General features: G+C 41.0%; 3 protein-coding genes across 4 annotated transcripts in view; all 3 read right to left on the bottom strand.

Moving 5' to 3' along the window:
* LOC126408480 (annexin A2-like) overlaps positions 1-2,407 on the bottom strand; it is a 5,988-nt gene extending 3,581 nt beyond the window's left edge. Inside the window, exons 1-3 of the mRNA XM_050074041.1 lie at positions 2,261-2,407; positions 1,562-1,619; positions 1,355-1,445 (exon numbers count right to left, since the gene is read on the bottom strand). Coding sequence (XP_049929998.1) covers positions 1,355-1,445; positions 1,562-1,609 — 139 coding nt within the window. The 5' untranslated portion in view covers positions 1,610-1,619; positions 2,261-2,407. The remainder of the gene's footprint in view (positions 1-1,354; positions 1,446-1,561; positions 1,620-2,260) is intronic.
* Positions 2,408-2,584: 177 nt separating this feature from the next.
* Positions 2,585-15,318, bottom strand: ice2 (interactor of little elongator complex ELL subunit 2). The gene is made up of 15 exons (XM_050073978.1): positions 15,181-15,318; positions 12,504-12,605; positions 12,037-12,388; positions 11,833-11,952; positions 11,606-11,740; positions 11,278-11,394; positions 10,810-10,969; positions 9,464-9,645; positions 8,631-9,363; positions 8,372-8,544; positions 8,139-8,268; positions 6,799-6,883; positions 6,509-6,559; positions 3,614-3,857; positions 2,585-2,982 (listed from the first exon to the last, which is right to left on the bottom strand). The coding sequence occupies exons 1-15, from the start codon at positions 15,192-15,194 to the stop codon at positions 2,824-2,826; spliced, it is 2,757 nt and encodes a 918-aa protein (XP_049929935.1). The 5' UTR covers positions 15,195-15,318; the 3' UTR covers positions 2,585-2,823.
* Positions 15,319-16,684: 1,366 nt separating this feature from the next.
* Positions 16,685-24,662, bottom strand: part of roraa (RAR-related orphan receptor A, paralog a) — a 214,790-nt gene continuing 206,812 nt past the window's right edge. For both annotated transcript variants that reach the window (XM_050073187.1, XM_050073188.1), the window contains 3 exons: positions 24,247-24,357; positions 23,921-24,033; positions 16,685-23,505 (listed from right to left, as the gene is read on the bottom strand). In XM_050073187.1, coding sequence (XP_049929144.1) covers positions 23,341-23,505; positions 23,921-24,033; positions 24,247-24,357 — 389 coding nt within the window. In that variant the 3' untranslated portion in view covers positions 16,685-23,340. The remainder of the gene's footprint in view (positions 23,506-23,920; positions 24,034-24,246; positions 24,358-24,662) is intronic.

Raw genomic sequence — 24,662 nt, 5'->3', positions numbered from 1 at the left:
CATTTTGATACAGCAGCTCCTCAACATACACATGAACAGTATGTATGTTTCTGGAGTATACCAGCCGCCTATAGTGAGTACCAAAAATACCAAAAATGGACCTTGGACTTATTTTTTGGACTTTTATTTGAAATGAAATGCACAACATGTAACATTAACACATTAACAGTAATCGACTTTTTCAATGTTAGTCTCTGCCTTTTCCCTTCTTGTCACAATAGGAGTTATAATGTTAATGGGCATCCAGTCAGTTAGCTAGTCAGTAGCACCTTGGCTTTAATATTAACACATGCACATGACACAACAGCTAGCTTCTCTCATTCCAATTCAAACAGAGGACAGTGGTACTGACCACCTGTACCGTTTCCTAGCTAGAAAAAACGTCAGCTAACTCCTACCTAACAACATAAACAGTGACCTACGATTAAATGCAGCAAAAATGAGGACTGCTAATGATAATAATGTGTTGGTATTGAGTGGTAGTAGTTAAGAAATGTGCCACATATCCTGGTTTCAGCCAGGTACTTTCACTGCTACTGCATATCACCCACCCTGGAAGGCAGCGCATTCCTCTGTGCAGATAGAGCGCTCAGAGCTCAGGTCGGAGTATTTTTGTTGTTAAAATATTACATTTCAACCAAGTACTGTATGGTTTTGACACTTTTCTAGCTTGTTAAAAAAAGGACATACAGTAAAAATAAAATAAAATAAAAAAAAATCTCTCAAATTTCAGGGGTGCTGAGATTCAATTTAGGGGTGCTTCAGCACCCCCAAAAAGGAGCTAGAAATGCCTATGCTTTGGACTGTGGGAGGAAGCCAGAGTACCTGGAGGAAACCCACACTGACACGGGTGAACATACAAACTCTGCACAGAAGGGCTCCCACACCCTTGGGTTTGAATCCCCCACCCGGGGCTCGAACCACGAACCCTCTGAAGTCATTTAAATATCTAATGTGTGTACTTTGCTGTCCTTTGAACAATACACACAAATATAGGAAGGCCTGGCAGCAAAGCTCATGTGTATTAACACATGACACGGTCACAAGGTATTTTCTTCCTTTACATGAGAGGAAACATAACTCCAGATAGAACACATTCTTCATAACAACAAAATGGTGGGACTGTTTAAGAGTTAGCGGTCAGACCGTTGCCAATAGCTCCGAGTCAGTGGCCAGAACGGAGCTCTGCCAGCACTGAGGCACAGACTTGGAGGTGTTCCCAGCCTGGTCAAAACGTTTTAAGCCACGGTGCTGACTCACAAATACCAGCTACTCATCTGTAGAGAGAAGTTGCAGAACCAAGCACTGATTTTTCTATTTCTTTTTTAGCATCATGTATAGTACTGCATCTTGCCTTTGGTTTTGATGGCAGTATCTATTCTGGCAGCATCTCTGTCGGGGTCGAAGTCCATAGCGGGTACCACAGTGGGGAATGTGGGTTCATTCTTTAAAGACACAAAGCAGATTAGAATGAGATAAAATTCCATCCTGAAAATATCTGTGTATTTAAGGTACAGTGTGAATTGTATGAAAGAGAGCAAGAAGAGATGTGTGACATTACCCCCATGTTGATGCTCAGCTGTCCCAGAAACTCGTGAACCAAAGCCATGTTGCCTGTTCTGGAAAAGGTGACAAAACTATCAGCGCTATACAATCTTGTGACAAAATCTCATTGTAATCCTATCACTGACTTGTCTGAGCTGAATGCAATGGGTCATGTTTGTTTTGCATCTAGACATAAATCACTTGAGCCACTAATGCATTCTGAACAGAGACAGAGAGACTTAATTCATCCAAGTCCCTGTTTCTGGTACAACTGAGTCACACAAGTAACTGAGACTTCATCCATTTATCAATAGTTGTTCATTTGTTTGCACTGCTTTACCACACTCACAGTAACAATCTATATATATACTACGGACAACTCACTAACTTTCAAATCCTTGTTCAGTCTGACACACATCCTTTACAGCAACCCCAAAGAGACACACCCTGGAAAAAGTGCTACTGTACTTAAGTCTGGTAAAACTACTGAGCACATTCACATGCAAGAAAACAGGTTTAGAGAGCTCGCACTGGAGGGCAGGAATTCATTCTTACTTCACTCAAGGAACAAAACATTTATACACAAACTGAATGGAAACTGTGGAAAGCATATTTCATGACTGCAAGTTGGAAAATTCCCCTAAACCTTGCTGTGTAAAGATAATCTTGGCTACACATTCAATTAGTTGACATCAAAATGTATAACCGTACTTACCTTTGTTGAAAAAGTTGAGATGCAGAGATACTTCCAGGAGGTGTTTCAGTGGAAGGGTGTGAAGGTTTAACTTTTTTGACACAGAAAAAGCTTCCCCTTTCACCTCCCCTGACTCAGACGCCCTCCCCTTTCCATGCACTCACGACTCCACCCTGCTCAACCAGAAGCCACTGGAAGCTCAGAGTTTTAAAGCTTCAGTAAGATTCTCTCACACACACACACACACACACACACACACACACACACAATTCAGAGTCACTGGAGCATTGGTGCCTTCAGGAGATTTTCAAGAGTGCAAATAAACAAAGGTGTAGACAGTAAAAACACTCCCATATAAATATGTAGACAAAGTTTATTGTTCATCTGTTGTTGTTTTTTTTTTGTTTTACAAAAAAAATTACAATTAAAAAAATAGATGCAAAAAAATCTCTGAACAAAACACAAATATAAGACACAGATTTTGATACTGTCAAAGTGCTTCAGTCTTCACAGGTCATAATGTATTCTTCATCTGACTGACCTGATATGAAATGACATGACATTAAATCATATGATATTGGATTTTAAATGGATTTCTGAATTAACGTTTTAATATATTTGCGACGCCTGGCTGCGCGTTTCTTTTGCTGCTTCTTCTTCTTGTTGCCTCCTGCATTCGAGTTGTTTTCTGACTGCCCGGCTCCATGGCTGTTGGACTGCGCTGACCCATCTTTCGCTGTCTGCTAGGATAAAGGAAGGTAAAAAGACTGTGTCTTTAAATAACTGGGGCTAAATTCAAGCAGCATCATGCATTACACTGTCAAATCATTTGTTTACTTGTCATTTTCAGAAGCACAAACATCAGTGGCAAACATTGACAATGCAAATGCTCAGTTGAAAACTTAAGAGTTGTTTTTTTCTCTGCTGTTTGACAAGTTGTAAGAAGTGTTAATGTCTTCGCTGTGAGGAATTTACGACAGGCATCTGATGAATGTCTCAGAGTCTACACTGCTCACCCTGCTGAGCTGTTGCTGATATTGCCATGCTCTCTTTTGTCCCTTTTGTTAGTTTTGGACTTATTCAGGAAAACTATGCGGCAGTGTGCTGGTTCAGCCTGTCTGATATAAAAAATGGCCGAAGGCTTTCCACTCACCACAACTATGAGGGAGACTGCATTTCATTTATCTGGGCTTTTTGGGAATCCCTGTGGACGTGGGTGTGGACTTCCTGGGTGTTAACCAATAAAAACTACTCTAATCGTTTCAACAACCTTTCATGTCATTACTAATTCTTGTTTGGTCATGACCTCAAGTGCTATTATTTTATTTTCACAGCGCCATCTATCAACACATTTGACGTAAACCATGTACACACCTTAATGTAGGGTTGTGGTGGGAACGTGCAGGGGACACGGCCGTGTTTCTTGTGGAAGGGCAGGCACACGGCTGGATCAACAGGTATCCAGGGCACGAGGCCGGAGGCTGGGGGCTTTGGGACGGAGCTGTGGACCTGCTGCAGGTTGTATGCCCCTCGACTCACTTTCCCATTAGCTGCTTTTAATAAGGTCACAAATGGTTCCCCTGCCTTGTGCGCAATCAGGTACTGTCCTTCTTCTAACCTACAAAACCAAATGAAGTCAGTGAGGGTGTGTTGAAGTCAAAACCCACACACTGAAACATGTTGAAGCATTCTGAGGGGTTTTCTGCCAAATGAGTGGTACAGAGGTGAACAGAGCCTTAAGAAAGCAGAAGGTGACACATGTATAGTCTGTCGTTGAGTAATCGATTGTGTAACTTTCCAACACAAACATGCCAGAGGCTGTCAGACATGATTGTACAATTATTTTATCATCTTACACAGAGCATGAAGTCAGATGTGCTCAGACAACTCATCAGCAGATGTTTCCTAACTAAACAACAGAGTTTAAAGGGGAACACCTAAATTAAGAATTCAAGAATGTTATTTCCATGGCCCAGGAAAGTTCAACTGATATTTGCGAACATGAGCTACTCTCTCTCAAAGCCAGAAACCAGAGCAGTGAGTATCAAACTTGTGATGTCATCAAGTATAAAGTCTGGAGCTGCTCCAGACAATAAATGGGACCCTGAGGCCCCGATCAGACAGAGCGCATTTTGCAACCTATAAAAATTTTTTTTTTGTTACAGCCTGCCCTGATCAGACAGTGCTTTTTGCAGCTTGTTGCGTCTTTCTTTAAATTGTTGCTAGGCAACTCTCATGTCCTTAGCTTAACCGCTGAGAAGCAGGCTCACAGATACCTTAAAAATCTGCATAAAAATTGACAGGCAGATGCTGTTCCTAAATAGTTTGTTGGACACAGGGAAACAGAGATCCGTGTGGGTACATGAGATCCACAGAAAGAGGAGAATTCCCAGGGACCAGCAAGTCCAGGAGCTTCGCTTGGATGATGGTCAGCCCAAGGCTTATTTCAGGATGAGTCGGGGACAGTTTGACAGTTGATCATTGAGCCTAATTATGGTTGATAACATTAAAAATAACTGAGGCTACGGTTTGTTCAGATATGTCTTGCAGCTTGCCTAGGACAGCATTAAAACAAGCTACAGTTAGCGCAATACGAACCATGTACAGTGCACCATTAACTTGTTGTTGTTGCCTGCCTTCTAATCCATCTGATTGGATAATGGGAAAAAGGCCAATGTCAGGTTCTTTTTCTGCTCTGAGTAAATGTTTTTAACCTGCCTTTCAACTTCAGGGTGTTCCTGTAAAAACGTAAGGCACATGGAGTAGATAAACACGAGGCAGTTAGCAAGCAGTGAGCAAATGCTTCACTCACACTGAAAACAAATACAAAAAGCTGCCCCAGAGCGCTAAAATGCACTTTGTCTGATCTCTTTTTGTATACTCAAATGACCTTTATTCTACTGTAGTGTTCTCAGCTGTGAGACAGTAACGTGCACATATACTCAGAGCCCCCGCCCCACCCTGTAATATCTTTCCCAATTCACTGTCTTCGGAGCAGCTCCAAACTTTATATTTGATTGCATCATAAATTTGAGCTTAAGCACTTTAGTTGTGGATTTGGGAGAGAGTTGTCCATTTTTACTACTATTTTCCCCGGGTCGTCCAAACCTCCCTGAGGCCTGACATAGTTATATGGTGTGAGGAGGCCAGGAAGATCATCCTGATCGAAGTGACGGTCCCTTGGGAAGACGGGTGTGTTGAGGCCTCGGAGAGAAAAGCCACAAAGTACCAGGACCTGATCCAACAATGCAGGGACAAAGGATGGCAAGCCTGGCTATTCCCAGTTGAGGTCAGGTGCGGGGGCTTTCCTGGACAGTCCGTGTGGAAGATGCTCACAGCTCTGGGGATAGCAGGAAGGCAGAGGAAGACAGCTGTCCGTAGGTTGGGGGAGGCAGCAGAGAGAGCCTCTTGCCGGTGATGGAATAGGCGGGAGGAGTTAAGCTGGGGGCCAGGAGAAGATGGGCAGTGACTGGCCATCACTGCCGACCCGCCAACTGGAGGGCATTGTGGTTGAGGGTCGAAACGCCCAATGACAGTTGGACACTACCTGATGACATCTTCTCCTGGCTGAAAGCTGCAGTCATATCTAAGTGACTAAAGGACATAGCATCAAGTTGTATTCAATAGTTTGGGCTTCAGGGTCCAGATTTGTCCTTAGTCATTAGTTCAAGGTCCACACAGTTTAATATATTCAGCGTCATACTTGTATTTGGCCATGTCATTGAGCTAGTTTGCTGTCTCTTTTAAGCAGCTGTCCAGTGTCCAGCTGTCAGTCACTCACTCTACAGCGGGAAACAACACTTCAAAGTAATTCACTGTACATAAAAATTAAGTGTGTTTTTTTTACAAACTTGACATGTTTAAGTCACTTGCCATCCATTCAGAATGAACCAGTGACCCACTTTTGGACCGTGACCCACCAGTTGGGAATCACTGCTTTAGACCATAGAAATAACATTCTGAAAAATGGGTGTGTTTCCCTTTAAGAAAAAAGATCCAGCCCTTTTCGAATTCCAGATTGTACATTCATTCAAACCACATTCATCTAAACATGTACAGTTTTTGCACATGAAATATGTTGTGTTCACATTAGGACCAATGAATTAAAAACTGCCAGCCGCTTTATGATTCTTTCTGCAAACATTATTTTGTTGTCAACAGTCTTACGAGATAATACATTCGCAATGAAAGGGAGAAATAAGGGTGGGGGAGCTCAGCACTTATAATCTACAAACAAAACTAGGATAATGAATGTCCTCAACAACTTACCCAGTTAGCTTTTTCAGTAGGTGGTGCAGTATATTCAGTGACTTGGATGGCCTGTGGATGGAAAAGATATATCACCACGTTCCAGTCCGTCTACGTTAGCAAGAATCTATTTTTCAACAAGAATTTGATGACAAAACCAGAGGCGATGACAGCAAGCACTGATGGAAAGGCTCGCATTATTGATAAACGGACTGACTCTCAAGACGACAACACATTAAATTATATAATCACACAGGGGGTGATGAGGTTAATCCTAATCATCTGCACACATCTGTTGTAATGACACTCACTTGAACCCACAGGAGATGTTCTGTTTCCAGTCGCCACGCAGCTTCCGCAGCAGAGCTACTTTTGATGTGTGCGCATTGATGTGAGCTACAGAGACAGAACAGGAGGGTGAGCGATACACTGAGAGAAGAACAAGAGCTAATGAGCGTGCACATCAAGAGCTTCACTTCATCATCAGTGCCATTCCTGGTGCTTACAAAGTAATTAGTCTGTGTTGATTTGCCAGCATTGTTACAAGCTTGAGTGGGTGGTAAGAAATGCTTGTTGGTCCTGTCTCCTTTCATGCCTCCCACTCCAGCATGTAATGCCAGCTTATTTCAACAGTGCCTTCCTTCAATTATAGACTGTTTTAGCGCCTGCAGCCACAGCCATAAATACACAATGGGGGACTGCCACATGATAAACCACATGATGAACTACGAACCACTGAGCAAAGAAGGAAGTCTTTTATCAGCTGCCTGTTGCATAATGTTATTAAGTGGGAGATATTCTATATACAGTGATAACATTCTATAGCTTGAATGTTATCACTGTTTTCTCACTGGCTATTTTCTTTTCTCATCCTACTGAGACAGACATATCAGACATTTTTCAAACTCAAACATCCTCTTTCAAAACATCTAAAGTCTCAGATGCCTGACACAGAGTTACACCCACTTTTTGGCAAAACTATTCATAGTGAAGCTGGATGTAAGGAACCAGCACACAAGCACATTGTGTGGGCAGTGATGCTTATGATCCTGCCCTGCATGTCATCTACACCAAGAAACTGGAGAGGGGTATAATTTAGAGACTGCTTTTTGATGACGTGCATTCCCAGCCAACGCCCACACGAGTCAACAAATCAACGCACCTAGCACAGAAAAAGGGCGGAGGCTTTCCCTGAATCTTGAGGTACAAGTAAGCAGCATGTGTAAGTCGCAAATATGCATTAAAGGGAATTCAATTAAGGGAAGCTCAAAACAACATTTAGCTGAGCTCTGCACACTGCATTCATTGTAATTCCCCACAATCAACTGTGGCTGTAGTTATGGCAACAAAGTAAACTTAATCACAACACAGTCACAGCAGGATGGTGAGTCATCTGAAGACTATTCCATTGGTTTGTGGGAGGATTTGCCATGTGGACTCTACTGAACCCTCTCAGGGAGGGGGAAGAGAAAATTCTCTCTTTTTATCCACATAAATATTACTTTGACTATTTCCTTGGCAACTGTGTTGAAAAATTAAAGACTAAGGGGACTCCGCATTACACAAAAACTGATAACATTTTAGGAACATTACGGTCTTCATTTCCACTGAATTTTGAAAGGATGGAAGGTCAAAGTGATGAAAGTTTTACCGATGTAGGATACAGTGCTGGAGTGGAGCAATGTCTCTGTCCATAGCTGGCAAGCCTCACTACTGCTTAGGCACTCAACCCCATAACTCAACTGGTACTCCAGCTTGGGTAAGACATGCACTGGCACAAACTGTTGGGGTAGAAAACAATGGACAGAAATAAGGCTGTTACTTTCATACTTCAATATATGACATTACATTATGAAATTCTGGAGGATGTGTGCAGATGTGTACCTCATTGTGGTTGTTCGGGCCTACTCTTCCTGTATGGGTCAGTGAGACAGAGCTGCGCACCATGATCAACACATCCTGCAGACTGTAGAGCTTGTAGAGCAGGTTGCCTTCCTCTGGAGCTTTGTAATCTTGTTCATCTTCCACACCAGCCTGCAGGTGCTGTGACAGTATTTCTGTATGAGGGTACATAATATACTATGGTTATCAAGCACGTAGACACAACTCAAATCCACAGAATGAAAATCAAGTTGACACTAACTTTTGTGCTCTGTAGTAGTAACATTGACCACTGGTGCAGATTCATGAGCAACAGCGCAGGTCTCTCCAGTCTGGTTCTGGCTTCTCTCCAAATATGAGGACACACAGGGCTTAACCAGAGACACTGGATGGGAGTGACCTGAGGGTCCTGTACCTCGCATGGGTGAACTGGTCTCCTGGGATGTGGTGGAGCATTTGGCTGTGTCACTGGCAGAGCTGAACATGGCTGTCTGCATAGCCAGGATGTCACCCAGCTGGTCGCCAGATACCTTTGCTCTTTTGGACTGTCGCCTCTGCTTTGTGACTTTTTGAGGGGAAGATAACTCTGGATTTACAGGTGTCTGGGCGTCTGTAGAGCGTTGTGTGGTGTTAGGCTTAAGTGGTTTTTTAGGTGTTTTGGCCGGAGAGTCATCAATGACCAGCTTTTCCTCATCTGAGTCTCCTAGAAAAGGTATGTCTTCGTCACTCTGTTCAGTTTTTGGTGCAATGGCCTTTGTCTCCTCTGCTACAGCATCATGTGCATCTGTCAGTGAGGTGCTCACCTCTTCTTGTGAACTGCTGCTAGTGTTTACAAGATGCTCACTAGACCTTCTAGTTTTACATAAAGCCTGAGAAGGTTTTTTACTTTTACTACATGTCTCTCCAAAAGTCTCCAGGTCAGTGAGGTCCACCTCAAAGTCGAGACCAGTGTCTTCAAAAGGCTCCAACTTTCTTTGTGAGCTCTCCCGTTTTAACTGATTTAGAAACAGAAAACAAAGACTCATTGTCCTGATGAAGTAAGACCACAAACAAAATATTATCCACAGGACCACGTCTGTTTCTGCAATTACATACCGGCGAGTTTTGCTGCTCATCTACAGGAAGCTCTGTCATTAAATGGAACACATTTCTGCTTCCATTCTTGTTGATGGAAAGCTTCAAACTCTCCTCATGGTAGATGTGACTCCTCTCTCTAACTGTCATTTCAGTCCTCAGAAGGGGTGAGTCTATGTACACAGTCTTCTTCTGACTGCTGCCTGTTAGACATATGAATTAAAGGATGTGTGAAACAGTGCCACCATGAGGCCATTCAATGTCAATACACGCTGTGATTTATCTCAGATTTCCTAACTGCTGCATTCTGCATTTCTTTCACAAAAATGACTAAAAATGTCCCAACTCTCAAAGACAGAATCAGGTGACTGCCATGGAAAATCTTACACTGCCACTTTAAATGTACGGCCAATGTGAATCAATTTTTTTTTTTTTTTGGTTTGTTTTTACAGGGATTGTTAGCAACCTTGTTTGGTATATATAGATCCCTATATTTTAAGATGAGACGAGACAAGACAAGACAAGACAAAACTGCATAAAACCCATATTAATCTAATAAATAAAGATAAAGTAAAGCACAGAACAGCTGGCCCTAGATATCTGCACTGGATCTCTGAATGAGTGAAAGAGTGAAGAGTCTATCAATAAACAGTCTATCTATCAATAGATATGAATGCTCATATGTGAATATGAATGAATAAATGAGTCCATGTGCAAATGTACCAAGGACTCAGTACTTAAGGGTCAAAAGTAAGTAACAGACAGTGTCCTAAAATGTCCTGAACGTATTAAAAACTTTTGGAACATGTCAAACTCAAGTACAAATCCTCTCCTTTCCGATGTAATTGCTATTCAGCAAGCTAAACCCACATGGGTACATTTTTTATTCATGCCCTGAAAATTCAAAATCACTTATTGAGAAGAAATATAAAAATTCTAAGCATCACTCAATCATAAAAAATTACACTGAACTCCTGGTGTAGGGTTTTTTTTTTTTTTTTTAGCAATTTCTCGTATATACACATTGCAAACTACATTATTATTAAAAAAGCAGGTCATTATTTAACTCAGCACATTGGCACATTTAAAAAATTTGTCTACATTTTGTTGTTAAGATGTAGATTACTACATGTATAGTATTCAGAACACAGAGATGTATTCTAATATCTTGCTTTAAATGGATAAAACAGGGTGATTATTTAGAGGCATTTTTGCCATATTTTGACAGCTGAAAGTGAACAACAATACAAAAAGGAAAGAGAATTGTTCTTAAACATTTTTACCCACTGCAAGTAAAGCCTAAATCGGCCCTTTTAAAACCAACTCACACCAAAACAGCCTGAGTGTCCAAATGATATTTGCTGTACCTTTTCCTGGGTTTAATTCGACCAGAACAGGAAGCTCCCACTGCTCTCCAAAGTCAGGGCCATGGTTGTCCAGCAGCCTGACCAGAGCATCTCGAGTCAGACACACGTGAGGCTCATACCGTGCACACAGGCTCTTGGCATTACTGTCACTGCTGACTGCCTGTGGAGACAAACACAACCAGGTCACACTACCAGAACATCTACTGTATCAGTCAAACACACACAGGTCACTGTCCACAATGAACTAGCCTTTGACAGTACTGTGTGTGACCTGGCATCTTTCAGAAACACAATTAGCACTGGTTTTGCTGAGCAAGACATGAACACCCTCTGGTGTCTTCTTGTGAAAACTGCAAGAGCCCAAATGGAGTTACAATAGAACCTGCGGTCATGAATCCCATTCTAGCAGTAAAACATCTTTGTGACTTACTTTATTGGAGTAATTAAAAAAGCGAGACAATTGCTTACAGCGTGCATGTCCTTGGCTTTTTTAGCTGGAGGATTCTCTGATGAAACACTCTGATAATCCGATGCAAGCTGTGCATCAGCAGGCGCTATCTTGTGGAGGGTAATATCCACATTGCCCTGGAGAAATAAAGGGTACAAATATGGAAATAGAGGAAGTGAATCAACAGCAAAAAGACTGATTCTGCAATTCAACACTTCAAAGGTTGTAAAGGTTGAATAGAAAACTGGACAATGGGATTTATGAAGAACATATATATGATGTGCTAATCCTACATCTCTGGGACTGGAACTACTCCTGTGTGATATTAGCACTTCAAAAGTACATTACCATGATGAGCAGCTGTTTCTCAAAGGTCAGCGTCAGCCCTGGGTTGAATATTCCCCCTGTCAAACTTGTCATCTCATGGATCTGGTAGATCTCAGAAAATGTTTTAATGTGCTCCAAACATGCTCTAAAGAACTCCTGAAACACAAAAAAACGGCTCTACGTTTTAACACCTATGAAAACACATCTCAAAGAACTGATGACAGGTGAAATCCTTGCAGCATCAGTACCTCTGAATATTGCATAGCTCCCTGTGATATGAAGTTGTAGTCATCAGCACATATTTTGGCCACATCTTGCAGGTACCTCGTGAACTGCATCACTTCATTGTTTACTCGTGCCTGTAAGTTCTAAAATATTACATCGGGTTACTGAAGACGCAATGCAACAAGGACCGGCAGGATTAAAATACCATTAAAGAGAGAATATGGTACCTGTGGAGGATCCCTTGGTTTCTTGCTCATCAAAATGCCAAGATACGTCTGCTGGTCTTTGCTGGACAGGCTGGACATACACGGGTAAGGCAGTCTGGGTTCAGGATAAGCAGCACTTGCCACATCGTCAACCTGCTTCAGATTTACTCTTGATCTTTTTGTACTCTTACATTCCTCTGCACCTCCAGCAGCATTGTCTGCACTCGGATCATCACTATCACAGCTGTCCCAACAGGACTCGTCCTTGCTGATGCAACTGTTGTCTTTAAAGTCTGCAGTTTCTTTTGTGGAGGGAGGGCAGGAGGCTTTTGCAGCCCCAACATCACAGCCCTGTTTTATGTTCTCTACAGGACTGGAGGAAGGAGAAGAAAGTGAGGGGGGAAAACATGTCAGACAAATACTCAGTAGTTAGCCTTTAAAAACACAGCACAAATGCACCCGAACTGATCTTTTATTTACTGACATACCTTTGGAGAGAGGCCCATAGTTCTCTGATATTAGGAGCAAGTGAGTATTTGTCATAGAGGTCTCTGGTAAAGAAAGGAGCCTCAGGGACTGGAGGGTCCTCCCTTAAATTAAAAGGAGAAAAATATATTAGAGGGCCTGTGTTATACCCAAACATTCACAACTGGTTCTGCACTGCTTTTATACTGGAACAGACTTACATTTCTTCTGACATGCCAGACAGAAGAACGTAATTAGTGTCTCCAAGTTGCTGTTGTAGGGTAGTGCACATTATAAATGACCATTACTCTGAGTAATGGATGACTCAGGTGCAGTGGCATTCTTTTCTGTTTTCCAAAATACACCACTGCTGAGTCTAAGTCTGCGTAAAAGCGATGACTTTGACATGAAATGAATATTTAGAAGCTGGCGACTCCATTTGAAAGGTTCACTGTAAAAAATAAACTACAAGAGCCATTCTCTATTTCTGGTCTGGTCTCAACTCATCTTGCTTAGAAGAATAATTAAAGGTCCAGTGTGTAGGATTTAAGGGGGGATATATTGGCAGAAATGGAATATGATATGATAAATATGTTTTCTTTAGTGCATAATAACCCGAAAATAAGAATCACTGTGTTTTTGTTACCTTAGAATGCCAATCTATCGACATCAGGAGTGGGTCCACAACTAGAGATCGCCATGTTTCTACAGTAGCCCAGAACAAGTAGGACCATTAACATTTTTGCGTCAGCCTTTGTAGTTAGTAGCCTTTCCGCAACAAGAGCGTCAGAAAAACACTGATTTTTTAAATGAGAAACTGCTTTATTCATTGTTTTTTATCATCTTAAATAACCAGGTCTGTTTGTTTTGGAGGAGAAGAGACCCCTGAGGATAACGCAGCCCCTGATAAAAACCTCCTAAACATCTGGATCTTAAGTTATCAGAGATAAAAGGTGAGCACAGATTAGCAGGTTCGAGGTTAGCAACCCGTCTCCGACACCAAACAACGTTGGAGAAACACTAATTTGTAATGTGCAACTGCTTTATACAGGTCTGTTCTTTTTGGAGAGGAAGAGGCTTCCTTAGCTAATTCAGCTCAGGGTACAACATTCCTAAATGTTTAAATCATGAATAAGGTGAGCACATATTTGCAGGTGCTTTGCAAGCACGTTGTCTGCACCGTGCCAAACAAGGTATGAGAAACACTAATTTGTAACATGACAATGCTATTTTCAGTATTTTTAATCACTGGTCATTTTGTTTTGGGGAGGAAAAGACCTCTGAGGATAACTCAGCTCCTGGTAAAAACCTCCTAAACATTGACCACTGAAGGAATCCTAACCAGAAGTTTCAGCTGGTTGCAATCTGCCAGGTAGGTCAGGTAGGCTGTTGTGTTTAAACAATGCTCAGTTGGCGCTAAGGGGCCAAAGTGTGCCAAGAAAATATCCCCCACACCATTACACCACCACCACCAGCCTGAACCGTTGATACAAGGCAGGATGGATCCATGCTTTTTGTTTGTCGCAGCAGAAATCGAGACTCATCAGACCAGGCAACATTTTTCCAATCTTGTATTGTTTCATTTTGGTGAGCCTGTGTGAATTGCAGCCTCAGTTTCCTGTTGTTAGCTGACAGGAGTGGCACCTGGTGTGGTCTTCTGCTGCTGTAGCCCATCTGCTTCAAGGTTGGATGTGTTGTTGGTTCAGAGATGGTCTTCTGCAGACCTTGGTTGTAACCAGTGGTTATTTGAGTTACTGTTGCCTTTCTATCATCTTGAACCAGTCTGGCCATTCTCCTCTGACCTCTGGCATCAACAAGGCATTTTCACCCAGAGAACTGCCGCTCACTGGATATTTTCTCTTTTTCAGACCATCCTCTGTAAACCCTAGAGATGGTTGTGTGTGAAAATCACAGTAGATCAGCAATTTCTGACAGAACAGCCCGTCTAGCACCAACAACCATGCCATGTTCAAAGTCACTTAAATCACCTTTCTTCCTTATTTTGATGCTCAGTTTGAGCTTCAGCTGGTCGTCTTGACCATGTCTACATGCCTAGATTTGCTACCACGTGATTGGCTGGTTAGCTAATTGAGTTAGCGAACAGTTTAACAGGTATATTACCTAACAAGGTGGGCGGTGAGAGTTAAAATCCACGCAATTAAACTGTGTCATGCATGTTAGAATTACAGGTTGTTTTAAGTGGTAGTACTATCAAATTACCCAGCTATTTACAGTGACTTATTTAAACGTTTTAATACGGCTATTCGACATTACGGAGTAACAAATCTAAGGACTCTATTTGTCGCTACAGAGCATCAAGTCAGGTAGCGTACATAACTTCCCGTTTCAACCTTCAAAATACAAGCTAACGTTAACGTAATCTTGACGTTAACATTTAGCATTTAAAACATAAATTAGGATAGCGTCCTGAGGCACGTATCAATGATTTTCTTTAGTTCATTAACAGCTACAACAGCAGCAACATGATGCTCCCGTTCAGCGCACGTTTATCATACGAGCAGCTAACGTTAGTTTGGTTAGCATAGCTTGCTAACAGTCACAACACAACTCTAGGGACGCCGACTAGCTTGTTAGCTAACATTAGCTAGCGTAAAGTTAATGTAGGTTGGTTGAATTGCCCGAACTGTCACTAAATCGATATGACATTGTCGAAATGTTCACAGCGAAAATATTACTTACCACACCAGCTCCATTATGGTCACCACTAAGCGGTCCACACGAATGACAACATTGAAGCTACAGTAAATACAGTGGTTAGCTTTAGCCTGCTAGCAAACGTTTGACAGATGGCATTCTTCGTCTGGTGAAATTGTGTTGACATTAAAGCGCTCTGTGCGCATTGCTGCCCCCCTCCGGACATTGACTGTAATCGATCTTCCTATTTACTGTGTATTTGAATACAGGTCCATGAAACAAGAGGATCCTTTTGCAGCTTGATGTGTTCTTCAATAACAGACCTCCAACCCACCTGAAAGAGAAGGTGATGGCACCCTTTTGTGTTCGCACCAGCACCAACATCTGGCTACAGCATCTTAACATATGTTGAAAGTAATTCTCTTTACTTAAAGTTATGGAGAGCCTTTGTCCAGCACTTTGTTTTGCATGCATTCTCTTCTTTTTGGGTGTCTGAGGAAGTCTTGAGATGTGATTTCCAGCTCCAGCGCAAACACTTTCTCAGCTGACCTACCTGGATATCCTGCATTTTCCACCCTTAATGATGCTCATATCCACATCTGGCTCAGACATTAACCTCAGGATACATGCACCATTGTTTTGGTGAAGTCTATCTAAAAATAACAAAAAGCATTACAAGTATCTGGACGCATATACCTTATTGGTCTTGCTTATCAAAATTGGAAAGATGCTTTTTCTTTTACACATGGCTAACAAATATAATCTGACATCTTTGCAAATATTTTAAGATGTACGTGTGGAATAATTTGAATTTTGACTTATTTTTCCACAACTTTATCATAACCCTTTGTCAAATTGGCCCCCAAAAATTGAGATGAAACATTAATAGGCCTATTCCTCGCAGGGAAATTGGGCAATTTGTTAAATTAATAGCCATTTTCACCCAGAGGAAACTACAGACCTACGACCTGTCACAAAGTATTTGCCAAATCCGTGTCATGAATTGAGAACAGTGCTGAAAGTGATCCTTCAGAGAGTCTCTCCAGTTCCAGTCACCTGCAGATTTTACACTTAGAAGCTGCACAGATTCCTTTTTTAATTCTCTGATTGGACAGAGTTGCTCATTGTTTCATCAATCAGCACATTCAATTGATGAATTGTGTAACAAGAGCATTAATGCCTGGATTTAAAATTGATATGTCATTACCACTACGTTTGTTTATATGGTTAGTGATGTATTTACAGTGTTAAAGTATGTCTTAGATAAAAATGTCTTTTGTAATAATCATTTTTAATGTGTGGTTAAAATATTGTCATACCTTCAGATTTTCATCACCAGTTGCACAGGTTTAGATGTAATAATGAAATGAATTTTATTCTATTTTTTGTTCATAGAATTTGGACAATAGTTTCCATCGAAGTGAGGCTACCACCTCTGATTAAATATTGAAACACTAATTTGGACTGTAAGGCCCAATGGAATTATTGAGTGAGTGAACTAAAGAGAGAGCAGACAACAGAGACGGATAAACAGTCAGGAAATAAAAGCCCATTACAAGCGGTAAATTTTATTATGGGATAACAGCACATAAAGCACATCTAAAATCGATGTGTCCAATGCACTTTTAATAAAGGTAATATTAAAGGTACAGTTTCTAAGTACAATATAACAACATTCATATTAGAATGAAAAGTATTTAAAAGACAACATTAAATTTCTTATTTTTCTTTACAGCTGTATTTACAAAATGAATCAAAATACTTATTTTCATATTTAAGAATCAGACAAGAAGGAGCAAAACTACGTTTGTGAATAGACTACCTGCTAAAGAGAGTTCAAAAGAGCTGGATAAAAAGGTACATGATCATCTGTCCCCATTTTAACATCAGTAGCAAACGTGTGACTTAGAAATTTGTGACAACCACACACTAGTTTCGGCTTTCCCATAATTTGCACTGCTTTTTGCATGGAAAAAAAAAGAATCCGCCCCTGCTCCACCCACCCGTCATGTTAAGTTACCCCCAGCCGACTGAGCGCACATTGAACACAGAACATTAAAGAAATCCAGATGTGTTGTATGCCTCTTTTACAAACAACTACTCGATATACAATGCATTAGTAAATCTCAATGAAAATAAAAAAAAAAGTTGATATAAAACAAACAGAAAGTGAAGAAATGTGGGTCGCCTGTTTGTTTTTTGCCTGATAGAAAAAAAAAGGTGAACTTTTCTGCAGTATTGTCTGCGAGCATTTATTTGACCATTCAAGATCAACATGAGACAAACTTCCCAGTTAACGTTTCTCAAAAAAAACCAAAGGTGAGGGGTGACAGGTACACTCTAAACGGACCATCTATACATTGAAACCCTTTAACAAAGCGCATCAACCCACGTGAAAAATGATTAACATCACATAAAGAAAGAATCTGAAAAAACATTTGAAGCATGTGAGAGCTGAGAATTCCTCCTCATGTACAAAATACATTGTCACTTCAGTACACGTGTGGAAAAAAAACACAAAAAGAAAGACAATCGAAACCATGTATGCATCTTGTTACACCGAGAGGCACTCAGTGTGATACGTTGTGTATTATTGCAAGCATATTCTCACTGATATTTGCTACAGAGTGGAGAGAAAAAGGTCGACTTTGTCCTCGAATGGCAATTCTTTCATGTAAATTTGTAACACTTCATGTGGTGCAAGAGGTTTACGGCACTGGTCTGCAGACACCAGTGTCGGGATAGTCTAAAATGGGGGATAACAAAAGCATACAGAGGCTCTGTTTAATAAAATCCAAGCACCACTTCCCTGCATCAGGTGAAGAACTATGCAGACACAAGAGAGGTAAATATTTAGTATCTTAAAACCTGACAAACTATAGCCTCAGTGAGTGGTTTTTTTACAATCAGACAAAGGAAAAAAAAAACACAATACTGCTGTTTCAGTTTGAATATTATCATTTTTCCACAAACCAGAAAAGCAACCTTAAATAGCTTGTTAATTAGCAGATACTAGCTTTGCTATAAGTCAGAAGGAAATAAGTGCCTTATCCCAAGACGAGCACACTGATACAGGTGCTGGCTGGGTAATTTTATCCACTATAATTTTCATTATCATTATCATTTATTGAGTCCTAATATCAATAATACATTAATATGCAATGAAATGAATGGACTAATAGGGCGGCCAGGCTTAGGAATCAATACTTTGTTCACAAAATTAACTTACCTAGCACCACACATCAGGGCAACACAAAATAAATGTCAGCACACCCTATCTCTATCAAACTAATCCTAAAGGAGGGAAGCAAACTTGAAACAGAGTTATCGTACAATATGGTGTCATTGATAAACAGATAAATAGTTTCACTGGGTAGGCCTTAGTAGCAGTATTTTCCTCTTACCTATACAGACAGAAATAACAAAGCTACCTTTATACACGTGATCAATAATAACATTAAATATGGTGAATAAACAGCCGAGAATGAGGGAGAGAGAGAGAGTGAGAAAAATAAGATATACAGCATACAGGCCATGTCAAGTTCTTAGTTCTCCACCTGGGAACAGAACTGGTCAAATATACAGATGAAACATAAAAACATCCACGAAAAATCAACACAAAATAAACCAAAAAAAAAAAAAAAAAGTGATAAATAAGAGGTGTATTTACATGCAGATGTTCAAAGACTATTATGCACAAAAGAATCAGAAATAATACACAGACATATATTATTGCTTGACATTCGATTATGGCTAAAAGTTGCTTTTCGTTTTTTCTTCTTTTTAAACTATATTCTTAAACGTATTTTTAATCATAAATCCTTATCAGCTGTGCTTTGGAAAATGAGTTCTGTTTAAAAATGTGACGACTGACTCATAATTCTGGGTAACACACCGACACTCCAGCACAACTTTTTTTTGAAAGCGTGACATAACACTGATCTTCACAATTTATGGCCCCCGAGAAGACTCATTTTCACAATTTGCGCTCCTGAATTCATTTCAGTTCATCTCAGCTCAGGCCCGTGGCCGCGCCGTCCCAACTGATAGCAAAGCGTGTTCTCGCTGTGAAGCCGGTCAATGTCGCCTCACAGCTCTCTGCAGACCGATGAATTGTCGAAGGCATTATGTCATGCTTTTTAAAAACCTACACCTATTATGGATGGATCAAGCTCAGCATTTCCAAAAACCTTTTTTTTTATACTTTTTTTCAAAAGTCCAAAATAAAAATCCTCGTCCACATAACCCTGTTCCTCTGTAATTATTAAAGCCTTGTCTGGGGTTTATTTTATTCACACACTGTGAGAACAAACACATACACACACGCACACGCACACACACACTATTGCTTTGTACAAACAGACAACAGAGCAGAGACAGAAGGACCAGCACATTTTACTGTATACTATACACTGATTGAATAGCACACTTAGCATCAATCCCTTACTTAAACCGGGATTATCTCAAGTGAGAATATACAGAAGGACATCACTTTACAGGCCTGTGTGAAGGCGCAGTTTATAGTTAGACACAAGTGTGTTTTGATGACCAGTTTCTGCTATCCTGCCAGTATCGCAGCCACACCAGTACATAGGATGAAAACAAGAATGATGGGGCTTTTTGTTCTAGACTGAGAGTAAACGTCATCAGCTGAGTGAGTAAAGTCAATTCAAAAAAAGGATGACTGCACTGTAGAGACCCGTAATTGTAACACAAGGCATATTGCTTGTTTTATATTGAACACATTACATGCCACTCAACCATTTCGACTTGAATGCAAATAAAAAACATATTTTCACTTCATGAGAGCAGAACCGTTTTGGTGGTAGACCTCAAACTGATCATATCTGAGAAAATACTGAATTGTTTGATGTGACAAGCGATATTACAACAGCTTCAAAAAATTGAATCATTTTCAAGAAACAAACCTTTTTTTTTTGCAAATAAATAACAGGATATCAGCCAAACCTCCATCTTTTCTTAATTATTTTCTGAACAGTAAGTGCTGCACTGCGTGTTCAGTGTGCTACGCCACCTCTTCGTATCAATCGAGTGCTTTGAAGAGATTTTTTTTTTCCTTTTTTAAAGACCTCATAAATTCACATAATCAAATGCAACTGTCCAGAGGAAAGCGAGCTGCTTCTTCGGTCTACCTGTTACCTCCCTGAGCGTTCACACCTCATCCTCTTTTCGCTGCTCTCGCCGGGGGGCCGCTGGGCCCTCTCAACCTGGATTGTCTAGCAGTGTTCCAGACTGGGTTTTTCTTTTGCTGGGAGACTGAGGTTTACTAGTCGTAGAGGGCTTGTGCATATCCAAAATAGCATTGGATCAAAACAGAGATTATTACTTAGGTACAGCATATCTACTACAACCCAAACACAACAGATTTAGTATTGCATAAGAATATTTGGTTTTTCTAACAAAGAGGGTTATCATTTTTAAAGACCCTGATGACACCGTTTTAAAACCAAAACAGATTTTTTTTGTGTGTGTGTGACAGGAATATGCTGTGTGCTGATAAAACTGTGGTTTGTAAAAGTGATGGGCTTTGTTTTTTCTTTTAAACAAATGAAATTCTCTTGACCGTAGGGGCGCAGTGATCTTTGAGTGGCTTGGGGGCCCCGTTAAGGACATCCATAATGTAAAATTCTGATGAATATTCAAATGTTAATCTCAACCACGTCTCATGGAACATCCCTGACAAAAAGAAAAAAACACAAACTAAACCTAATGAGTACAAACAAATGTCCTCTCAAACAGAAAGCGCAAAAGAAACTCTTCCCTGAGGGGTGACAGCACGAGGCATTAACGCCTCGTACAAATTGCACGGCAGAGGAATGATAGTGTGCAAACAGAAAACAAAAGACATACAACTGGATTCTATGTTACGGTTGGTGACAGATGTATCAACATGCTTTGTTGGGTTTCTAAAGGGATATCATTTTTTCGTCTTTTTTTTTTTCTTCTTTTTGCTCTTTTTTTTGTTTAAAGATATTTCTAGAAGCCGCTACTGAGATTGCTGGAATGTCTTAGGAATCCATTCTACGTTATAGACGAGTAGACTGGAAAAAGCGGAAGCAACGACTACTGTTTGGCACATCCAGGGTTTTTTTGTTTTTTTTTCTACCACTTTACTACCACACTGACAAGAAAGACACACTCAACAAAACAGAAGCACAACAACAAAGCATTCTGAAAATAGCACTTGTCCTACCATTTTTATGTTTCTCCCCTAATCATACAAACAACAGCTAGTCTAATTATTGCAGGAATATAGTTAAGTGCTACCTGACATCTTTTTCTCTCCCTCGTTCTCTTTCATGAGTTTATTAACCAAAACATGTTACAAAAATAGAAGCTTTAATACCAGACAAGGCTTTGAATATTCACTTTCCCTTCACTGTTCCTTCTGTGTCCTGTTGTGGCGTTGCTGAGGCTGAGGCTGTGGTGAGAAGGCAAGATAAAGTCACTCAAAAGAAACACTTTGACAGAGGCTCGCGAGTGTGCTTCAAGGTTAGACCTTGTGTCTTTGTCATTAGGCTGTTAGCTTGCTTGTTGTTTCTTTACCTTCCACTAGATGGAACAATTGGATTACAGTCTACGTGTGTGTGGATCTTCACAGCCCGGCCATACGGCTATTCAACGTTGATTTGTGAGGCCTGGCTGGGGAAACGTTTGATTTTTATGTTTCACTGTGGCTTTCTTAACATAACACGAAAGGTTTTTCAGAGTAAAATTAGTACCAAATATGTAGTGAGTCATATAAAAAAATATAAAAGCCAATGTGTCGCAAATGTCTCACCGTGCAATACGTCAGTTTCCTTGTATTTTTACACAACAAAAGATCAAGAAAGCCACGAGACTGCAACGTCACTACAAGGTTTGTCGGCTGTGTGCGTTCTCGCTAAAAGGAGCATCAAAGCTACATTTTGACAGGTGTCGCGCAGGCGGTTGTTGAGGTAACAGGTGACGGAGCTCCTCTAACCTGCCTTCTCATGCACGCCTCTTTGTTCTCCAACCAGCAGCCTCACCAGCAAATCCTAACAGACAGCCCTTGCACTTCCAGACCAGTATCATCCGCAGCTCCCAGGACTAGCCTCTGTGACCATGGTTCAACTTGTATTTCTTGTGCACATGCAACACATCACTAGGTAAATATACAAGTCTTAAATTAAAGAAAGGTGTAAATAAAAGTGCCTTATCAATTCAACAATTAAGAATGGTCTAACTACTAATATCATACATGTTATTTAAAATAGATTCTATAAACATTACTTTTTTTCTGTATAGTAAGTACTTATGACCATATACCCTGTAGTACATTATAAAACAGGTGGAATGGACCCTTTTCATTGTGTTGGTGCCCCGTGCTTCTCCAGGGCACCTGTCCAGAGAAGGATTAATAGCAGATGGCCTTACATGATTTCACTATGCAACAATGGTGGATGGAGTCTTTGACAGCTAAAATCATTGCGTTTGTCATTAGAATTACCAGAATTCTATGTTTCTTTTTTTTTTTTTTTAAACGATTGTCCACAGAGAGGTGCCGATTTGCATCACCATGCCGACAGACCCTCCCTCAAAGTCGCTGTGAGTTTTCATTCCAAGAACTGCGTCCAAAAAGATACGACTGAACACAAGAGAAAAAAGGGGCTGAACTTGACCAAAGTGTGCGCATTTGTCAGCTGTTTGGGGATATCAGGGGTAAAAGTGTTCAAAGTTTTTAATGTGACAATACTGTTTTGGGAATGTAATTTGAAAAAAAATAATAATACCAATGCAGATTTCAGCTATTTTAATCTGTAATTGACTCAGTAATTGTTTGTACAATTACAAGTCAGATACACAGATGAATCATTATAATGCAATGATGCAATAAATACTGGTGAACATTAAGGGATGAAATTAATTTCTATGTTAGAAATGCGCAAAAGAGGGCCAAGTTCAACCAGACAGAAATTATTTGTCCCTATCTCCTCTTCGTGTCCCATGGGTGTCGGGTCCCACAAGTCTTCCAAAAGAGAACTAAAATTCAATAAAGTAAACCTTGAGAATCAACTCCCTAAGCCCTCCCCTCCGATGTAAAAGAAGAAGTTGAACAGCGTGCCATCTGTCCGCTCTGGTTTGTGCAGGGCACCAATAAAGTGTCTCAGATTCCTCCTCCACATTCCCCTACGGTGGGCACACTGGCACCTGGCAGGGCTGCTACCCGTCAACGGGCATGGACTGCTCAAAGTCTGATCCGAACAGCTCCTTGTATAAGGGGGGGAAGTGGGCACGCACAATGTCTGGGTATATTGCTTTGAAAGCTGTAAGCTTCTCTGTATGCCTACTGCACAGCGCTCGCAGTGTCGACACTTTGCATATCAACTGTGGAGAGAGAGGAGACAGGCTGTTTAGATTCACAGGGAGGCAAGGACATGGAGCAATGGTAGCGAAAAACATTCCTCCCTACAGTGTATTCCCTCTCACACAGGGGCAAACAGACTTGTAAATATTGAGACAAGCGCTCAGGCACGAGGAAAACTTGACACTTCATATTATGGAGCTGGTACAATTGATAAATTGCCACTTCTCTGCTGATAAAAAGGCATTTCATGTAACATTATGAATGCTTCCCCTGAAATCTGTGTTAGTTTAATCTAATGCACTAAAAAATGGTTGATGGCCTGTGGATAAAGATCCTAAACAGTGGGAGATTACAGCGCTACAAGGGTAGAGCATGCTTAGCAAGACAGCCACTTTCAGGGATAATGGATGGAGTGTGTTCGGCATCGCACTGTACCTTTGTAAGAATACCATCCTCTCTGTGGTTCTTCTGCAGGACGTGCTGGAGGGCCAGTTGGATCTTCTGCTGGAGTTTCTCCACCTTCACTTTCTCCTGGAGCCAAGACCGGTCTGGAAGGTAAATGATGACAAGTTTTTGTCACGGGAAAAACCACACAGGCTTCTTACACTCTGGCTCGTGTGACAAGGAAATGATGCAGTGCCACTAATAAAAGATACTAATTGACAGAGAAAAACAGGAGGGCAACCGCGTTTCCTGTCGTGGTGAATGTGCGTCTCCCCCCCCTTTTTTTTTTTTCTCTTTGCACTGTGAGTGACACCTACCAGCAGACATCAACACAAAGGCGGAGAACAGGGCGATCTCATCCTCAGACAGGTGCATAGAACACAAGTTTTTCCCAAACTCGAAGACGGAGCTGATCAAGTCGTCACAGCCTGCCACAGCAAAGGACACAGAGAGAGAGGGCTTAGGATGAGGAAGACCAAAGAACAACATTCACTCTTGATCTTTATTGGGAGAGAGGCACACAGGGAGGGGAGAGGAAGGGGAAGGAATGAAAAAGAGCGGCATGCTGACAGCACATGGGAGCGTCTTAAGCAGAACAGGCAATGCTTTTACTGAGTTTTGCCTCCCAGACGAGTCACTTTTGGCAGTTGGGTGGTGTTATGCAAGCCAAAATGAGGTCACTATTGAGGCTTTTAGTTAAATCAATTATCAGGGATAGAGAGAGACAGGCGGA

This window comes from Epinephelus moara, chromosome 20 (genome assembly GCF_006386435.1).
Source record: "Epinephelus moara isolate mb chromosome 20, YSFRI_EMoa_1.0, whole genome shotgun sequence".
NCBI classification, from domain to species: Eukaryota; Metazoa; Chordata; class Actinopteri; order Perciformes; family Serranidae; genus Epinephelus; species Epinephelus moara.
Note: the sequence above shows the minus strand (reverse complement) of the source record. Positions and strands in the feature narration are given on the sequence as shown.

Excerpts from the sequence above, each read along its gene's own strand:
- ice2 (XM_050073978.1), bottom strand. Across the intron at positions 8,545-8,630 it reads TACTACTACAGAGCACAAAA|AAATACTGTCACAGCACCTG; the intron begins GTTAGTGTCAAC and ends ACCCTCATACAG. Across the intron at positions 6,884-8,138 it reads CAGCACTGTATCCTACATCG|CTCACATCAATGCGCACACA; the intron begins GTAAAACTTTCA and ends CTGTCTCTGTAG.